Source organism: Habropoda laboriosa, unplaced genomic scaffold, assembly GCF_001263275.1.
Source record: "Habropoda laboriosa isolate 0110345459 unplaced genomic scaffold, ASM126327v1 scaffold30, whole genome shotgun sequence".
NCBI lineage: Eukaryota > Metazoa > Arthropoda > Insecta > Hymenoptera > Apidae > Habropoda > Habropoda laboriosa.
The window spans coordinates 754,441-761,981 of NW_017100178.1; the positions used below are offsets into that span (position 1 = coordinate 754,441).

The 7,541-nt window shown below is 32.5% G+C and overlaps 1 protein-coding gene across 1 annotated transcript in view; it reads right to left on the bottom strand.

Moving 5' to 3' along the window:
• Positions 1-1,244: 1,244 nt before the first annotated feature.
• LOC108578962 (putative leucine-rich repeat-containing protein DDB_G0290503) overlaps positions 1,245-7,541 on the bottom strand; it is a 10,560-nt gene continuing 4,263 nt past the window's right edge. Inside the window, exons 2-15 of the mRNA XM_017942385.1 lie at positions 7,307-7,476; positions 6,890-7,177; positions 6,595-6,819; positions 6,017-6,493; positions 5,759-5,941; positions 5,438-5,638; positions 4,978-5,172; positions 4,729-4,862; positions 3,158-3,530; positions 2,832-3,053; positions 2,681-2,749; positions 2,482-2,588; positions 2,249-2,402; positions 1,245-1,430 (exon numbers count right to left, since the gene is read on the bottom strand). Of these exons, the coding sequence (XP_017797874.1) occupies positions 1,245-1,430; positions 2,249-2,402; positions 2,482-2,588; positions 2,681-2,749; positions 2,832-3,053; positions 3,158-3,530; positions 4,729-4,862; positions 4,978-5,172; positions 5,438-5,638; positions 5,759-5,941; positions 6,017-6,493; positions 6,595-6,819; positions 6,890-7,177; positions 7,307-7,476 (2,984 nt within the window). The remainder of the gene's footprint in view (positions 1,431-2,248; positions 2,403-2,481; positions 2,589-2,680; positions 2,750-2,831; positions 3,054-3,157; positions 3,531-4,728; positions 4,863-4,977; positions 5,173-5,437; positions 5,639-5,758; positions 5,942-6,016; positions 6,494-6,594; positions 6,820-6,889; positions 7,178-7,306; positions 7,477-7,541) is intronic.

The following is a 7,541-nucleotide window of genomic DNA, read 5'->3' on the forward strand; positions in this document are numbered from 1 at the left end:
CGACGAACCCTACCGAGCAAGACTTGTATAGTATTTATTGTTATTTCGGCAGGTTAGTATATAGGCACATGAATGTATCTGTTTTTGTAACGCGATCTTTGGCTTACTTATAGTGGTAATATGCTCTCCTCATATTATAAAGATATCTAGACCTGTTTCATCTGTCTTTTTTTAGACAATGTGCTCTCTCTATCTTATACTTAAGAGGACACGGTCGGCGTATAAAGCTCGGTATCCATTTGTTGCAAGTACTCGTTGCGTATCTTCTAGTAATACGCAACGCTGTAAGGTGTAACTTTTTCCCGTATCATCACTACGTATTTGTATCAAAACAAAGGATACGGCCTAACGATGCAACTAGTATAAATGCTTCTAATTTTCGGGTATCCACGGCAGGAATGAGCAAGCAAGGGACAATGACAGGCTCCCTGTCCGCATTGTCTCAACCATGTTCCGCATCAATCTTTTGATGCGACGACAAAAAACCGACAAATGTCCGATCGAGCCCGTCGAGTATCTTCGTATTAACTTCTAATATACAATAGAGTAACGCTTGCCTGTCCCCACCCCCCTGATACGTAGTAGGTATTTATAAGAAGTGGATACCGGGCTTAAAGGTGGAATGGAAAGATTCTATAGAGCAACTATTAACTGCAAGCAGTAAGAGTGGAACCCAAAAGTGACGGATGACAAATTGTCTTGACCGGCCAATATATTGAACCCTTATTATAGTTTTCTAAGTTTGTTCAAATATTTATGGATTATAACGATTTATTACAAAAACATCTGTTTTTTATCAAATTAAACATATTAAAATATTGAGGTCAAACAGATGTCATATAATGTGTCATAATTTGTTATAAATTCTCTTTATATCAATCTTATAAACATTGACTATCAATATTGCTTAAAGATATAAACTTTACAACTAAACATTAATATTACAGTCTTTTAACGGAATCTATCAAACTGAACATTTGATTTCACGTAAAATCCGATATTAAGTTTGTTAGATTTCATATGTTATAAATATAAATACATACTATAGTAACTAAGTTCACTGGATGCTGAGCCAAAACTAATAAAATATGCTGAGTCAAAACTAATAAAAAATACTATGAACCTCGCTACTAAAGTATATATTTATAGAAATTACTGCATGCGTAATTACAATTATTAATGTAATAACTTTTATCAATATGCGTTTATGGCAATTATAAACAAACAATATGTCTTTACTAAGATTAATCGTTTCGATTCCTCAGAGGCGTTAAAGGTTTATGTGGAGAAGAAGCAGGTGTCGTATGAGAACTCTTAGGAATTCCTATCATATTTTCTTTACCTTTGCTGTGCGCACGTTTTTCTTCTGCTCTTAATTTTTCTATAACTTTCTGTTGCTGTTCTATCGTCCTTATTTTTCCATGCAAATCCTAAAAAAAATATATTGTTTTATCAAGATGATTATATATAATTAGAAAACATTATGCAGTTATATTTTTTTAATACAGAATTAGTAACAGGACTAACTGATTAAGAAATTCGAATAAATATTTTTATGAAACAAAAACATTTATTTATATACACCTACTGCTGTCAACAAAATATATACATTCATAAAACGTATATATACCTATCACCTTAACAAATAAATAAGATACATTAACCAAAAAATAGTTAAACAATAAAGTACTGGCTTGAATGTAATTCAGGCAGAAACAACAACAAATATATTTTCATGCAACGTGAAAAAAAAACAAAAAGTTGAATAAATTTCTTAAACCATATCACTGATTAATTATTTTTTAACATTCGGATGGCGGATGCCGGGTCACTGCTAACCCATCTTTTAGACGCCTCTTGTTTTATCCGACATTCTCTTCTTATATTATCAATATGTTTGTTATTTTAATCATAATATATTTGTACAATTTTACATAATATAATATGTACCAGTTAAAATGAGAAAAATGTGGTTTGGCTTGAGTACGCAAAAGATTTTAACATTGGCTCATATTTGACTCAGCATTCGTCATCCGGTCGTCAAACGGTTAATAATAACACAAATAAAATTGTTGTTGCACATTAACATGCAATACATATGAACAGAATTTTAAATAACATTTTCATTAAGTAACTTGTGGAATAAATATTGGATGCTAAAAATATGGATACCGCGATGATGACATTCGTAAATATCCCACACCCAACATAAAACGATCGAGAGTCCAATATGAATAATTAAACGCACCTGCTCGAGCTGGTTGATTTTATCTTTCAGCTGAGATACATGCTTAATTCTTTGCCTGTGATTATGATGACCAACTACTTCAGCATATTTCTCACTAATCTCTTGATAATCCTTTTTGAGGCGTTCGTTATGTTCGGTAAGTTTTTTTACTTCCCTAAGCGGATAAAAGTAGATTTATTACACTGTAACCACATAACTTTATGAAAGAGGTAATTTGTACGAGGAAAACTTACTCTTCGGCCGCTTCTCGACGTGCTTTTTCTTCTTCGAGCTCTTCCATGATCGCCTTTTCGAAACTTTCCCGCTCGTTCCGTTCTTCTTCAAATAACTCAACATTTTCCTTCGTAAATTACACAATAATAAATATATTAATTTATACTTTTATTATTTTGTGATGTATTTAAAGTGTAAAACTAAGATACTTCAGTTTACCTGTATGCGATTATCGTCCTCTTCAAGACATTTAATTTTTTCACAAAGTTCTTGAATTTTAGAATTTGCCTGCAAATATTAAATAAAACTAATTAGATTCCTACTTTCTCAAGAGTAAAAAGCAATGCGATATCGGAATTTTTTAACATGCCTCATTTAAAACAATTTTATGTGTCTTCGATTGTTCCTCTAACAACTTCTTGTTGTCTTCCACAGTAGCTTCATATTCTTTCAGCTGTACATTCAGTTTGTCATTAAGCAGTTCTATCCGAGAAATTTCGAGCTCTTGAATATCGTTCCTTTCCTCCAGTTTCAGCAGCATATTTTGTGCTTCGGCTAGATGATTAGCCATTTCATGAAGTTGATTCTTCATCTAGTTTTACATTAAATAATGATTTCTTTTATATTTTCAGAAATAATATTTTATAATAAAATTTTTAATCATTCCAAACTGAAAAGAACAACAATAAAAGGTACCTCAGCATTTTGAGAAGTTTTGGCATCATAGTCAGCTTGCAGCTTTGCAACTTGTCTCGTTGTTATTTGCTTTAAATCATCGATTTTAGCTTCGAATATAGATTTTATTGATTCCGCTTCTTTTATACTGTCAGCTTCGATTTGATCGAATAATCCTTTTTTAGCATCTAATTGTTCCATTAGAGCATGCACTTGTTCGTGTACCATTTGCGAATTGTTTCTCATAATACTCAATAAATCACGGTGCTCGTTAATACAATCTTCACCACGTTTTAATGCATGTTGCAATCTTTCTACTTCAGCATTGCTTTGGGCTAAACGTTTAGATAAGGCAGCAACCGATGCTTGATTCTCAGCCATTATAACTTCAAATCTAGACAATATATTTCATAAATTCTTATATAGATATACAGGGTGAGTCTCGTAACACGAAGACTTCAAATATCTAGTAATTACTTAAAAGTTGCGTGGTTTCCTGGGAGACATGCAATACCGTAATCAATTTTTTATTTGTTTGCTTTTTTATCGAAATATGAAGGTCACCTCCTGGTTTTGAAATGGAATGCCTAACATTTTTTCTCGAATTTGGATAAAACATCGAATTCTACGTTAAAAAGTTCAGTCAACGTGACTGTTAATACGACTTTGTTTAGGACGACAGATCACGTTTGTAAACATATTCCTTGTTAGATATTACACATTATTAACATAAGATACATACCTATTAAGCACGGTAAACGTAAAAGTCTTATTGAGAAAAGTATTACTTTTGTTACAATGTTCAGTAAAAGTGAAAAATATGATATCATAATAGTTAATGGTGCGTACGATGAAAATGCTACGAGAGCTAAGATATACGAAGCTAAGTATCCGGACCGGAATCAACCATCGCAATCGACCTTTCTAACGCTTAATTAAATGTTCGAAGAAGCTGGCAATTTTAACACAAAAAAACGTAAACATCAAAAAAATTGTGAATGATGAAGAAAGTTGTACTACTTCTACCTTAGCAGCGGGCGTTTGTCACAGTAATGTTGTGCGTATTCTTCATTTTCAGATGTTCTATCCGTATCACTTGTCAGTACATCAGGAGCTACATTGACGAGACTTTGAAAATCGCGTTGAATTTTGTGAATGGTTTCTGCATCAGATGCGATATACCAATGGTACATTTGTACAGACCGCTTTATGTACTGACGAAGGAACATTTACAAATCGCGGAGATGTAAATAAAAAAATATGCACAATCTCAGTAAGTATTCATTTTAGACCCTATTTCATGTAACACTTTTTTACGTAGAATTCGATATTTTATCCAAATTCCAGAAAAAATGTTAGGCATTCCATTTAAAAAACTAAAGGTGACCTTCATATCTCAATCAAAAAGCAAAGAAATCAAAAATCGATTACGGTACTGCATGTCCCCCAAGAAAATCACGCAACTTTTGTCTGAAACATTTTTTCGTACAGCAAATAATTTACTTGATATTTGAAATGGTCATGCTAAGAGACTCATTGAGTACATATTTATACATGAACATATATTTATTTACACAAAAATGGTGAAGTACCTTTTTTTTCTAGCTACCATCTCTGCTGCTTCTGTTCGAATTTGATCTTTCAAAGCTCTTAATTCTTCTTTTTTCTCCGCTAATTCAGTTTCTGCTCGATCTAATTCCATTTGCAAACTTTGACCAAAACTCTCCTAAATTTTATTAATCGAGCATTTTGAAACAATGTTTTCAATTTAATATTTTATTAACATAAAGCGCACTTTTGTAAAGTGTAATCTTCACTTTTAAATACGTTATAATACTCACTTGTGTTTCTGCAGAGGACTTTAAGTCTTCAAGGATCACGGAAAGTCTGGTAATTTCAGCGTTTTTCTGCACTAGTTTTTCATCCAATGCTGCTCGTTCCAATTCTACCCGCGCTAAACATGCTTTATACCTTTCCGCACTGAGTCGCATTTCTTCCTCTACAGTAGCTCTTGCTTCTCTGATCATAGCGTTTACCTACATTAATACGTTCATTGAAAACATTATACACGAGTACTCTCGCAAGAGAGCACAAAGTATTCGGCAAACATCACAGAAAATGAAAAATAGAAAATTTGAGAAAATTCCAGAAGAGAAATAAAGTGTGTACAATAAAAATTCTTTAAATATATCATGCTTTTTTCCACGCTGTCTGATATAGTAAATAAAATTTTGTATTCAAACATTAGAAAAAAGCACTCAGTCAGTAGTTTTTAATTTTATGCACGTGGGACCCGCTTACTTTCGCGTCGCTTTCGGCTATCACTCTTTTAACTCTTTCCTCGCATTCCGTACGACAAGCTGCCAACGTTTCTCTGGTAACTGCTTCTGCATTTTCTACCATTTTTTCAGCGTGTTGCTTAATTCGCTTCGTTTCTTCTTCAACCTTTTTAGCAGCAACTTCTTTTAATTCCACTATCTCTTTATCTCTTGCCATTGACAGCTACACAGAAAACAATAAATGATACTTTGTGAATAGGTAATTCTATGACAGAAAATAAAATATAAATATTCTTTATATTTAGAATAAAATGTATATAAAAACATGAATCGCTTTACATACGTTTTCTATTTCCTTCAAATAATCCAGTCTTGCATTCTCCAATTGTTGTTTCAGTTTAAATGTTTCATCATCATGAAGTTTTATTATGTCAGCTAAGTCTTCTTTTTGTTTCTTCAAAACAAGGTTATGTTTTCTATCCGATTCTTCTAATTCTTGATGTGCTTCGTATAAACGATTATTAACCTACATTATACAATAGAAAGAGATAAGTATTTCTTTCCACTACTTTAAAATTCAAGAATATTGTTAAGTATTTACATCTTTGTAAAGTCTTTGGATATCTTCTAGCTCTTCCTTGAGAAAATTATTTTCTTCTTCAACATCTTTTGCTTTGGTTTCGATTTCTAATTTACGCGATATTTCAAAGTCGTTTTCATTTCTAAGAGTCACTTTTTCTTTTTCAAAATCCGTAGTTAATTTATTAATTTCTTCTTGGTGTTTATATCGAACATCGTCCATTTGTATTGAATAATCTTCAAGAAGTTTCTCATATTCAGCTTTTAATTCATCTAATTCGCATTGAAGAGCTGATAATTGTGCTTGAAGTTCAAGAATTACATTCTGTCGTTTTTGTAACTTCACCTCCAATTTATCACGTTCATCAGTTATATTAATGATACACAAATTAAGTTTTGACTTTTCTTCATCCAATAAGTTGACTTCATGTTTGTAATCTTCCTTAACTCTCTCTAATTTTGTTACTAGTTCTTCAATTTCTGTTTCGAGAGACTGAATCTATACCAAAAAAAAAAAAAAAAGTAAAACAAAAATTGAAAAATTTAAATGAAGTTAATGTATTTTCCATAACTAACTGGTTAAAAGTAACATGCATTTACATTTTCTACATTTTTGTATTTTTTGTTGGCTAATTCAGATTCCAACGCAGTTACTCTTTTTGAGAAATCTGTAATGCGACTTCTGAGATCTCCTTCCATGATTCTTCTTGCTTCAATTTCGCGCTCTTTCTCCTCCGAAACCTCCAACAGGTGACAACGAAGATGTTCGATTTCAGCTTGATGCTTTTCGTCATGACCATTTAATACTTCTTGCTGCAATTTGGCCTATACAAAGAAATTATAAGTAAGAATCACAAATAAAATCGTACTGCTCATTGTAAAAATGATTTACAACCATTGTTTCTATATCCTTCCGGTGTTGATCTTCTACTTCCGCTTGCTTTTTACGTAATTCCTCGATTTGTAACTCTAATTTCCGTACTTCCACCTTCATGTTCTCGATGTGTTTTTCCTGCTCCTCTATAGTCCTATCTTTGTTCGAACATTCTACTTGAAGATCCGCGATCTGATACTTAGAATCGTACTTTAGCTTTTGGTCGTTGACAGAAATAAGCGCACGCAGTTTTACTTTCGTACATGACTTCGAGGTGTGATCTCGGTCTTTTTTTCGTGGTAGTTGCGGCTAAAAACATTGTTATTGAAATTAAAATATCTTCTAAAAAAATACATCAATTTATTAACTGTTCATTCATCACACATTTCGACAATTCATCAATTATAAACTACTCTCATATTATTCTTAATTTCTTACCGTTCTAAAACTGGCCACTATATTGCCCGTGCTTTTGGTGTAAACTGACAAATTGCATTCGGCGCTGCCCGCGCTTTTATTATCATGAAATCTTTCTGACTTTTCAATAACTAGACCCCGCACCTTACTGTCAAACCTGGGGTCATACGAACCCGGTGGAGGTACATCATCTACAAAACATTTCTTTATCAAATAAAAATCCAAAGAGTCCAAATATTTTTTTAAATACTTGTAG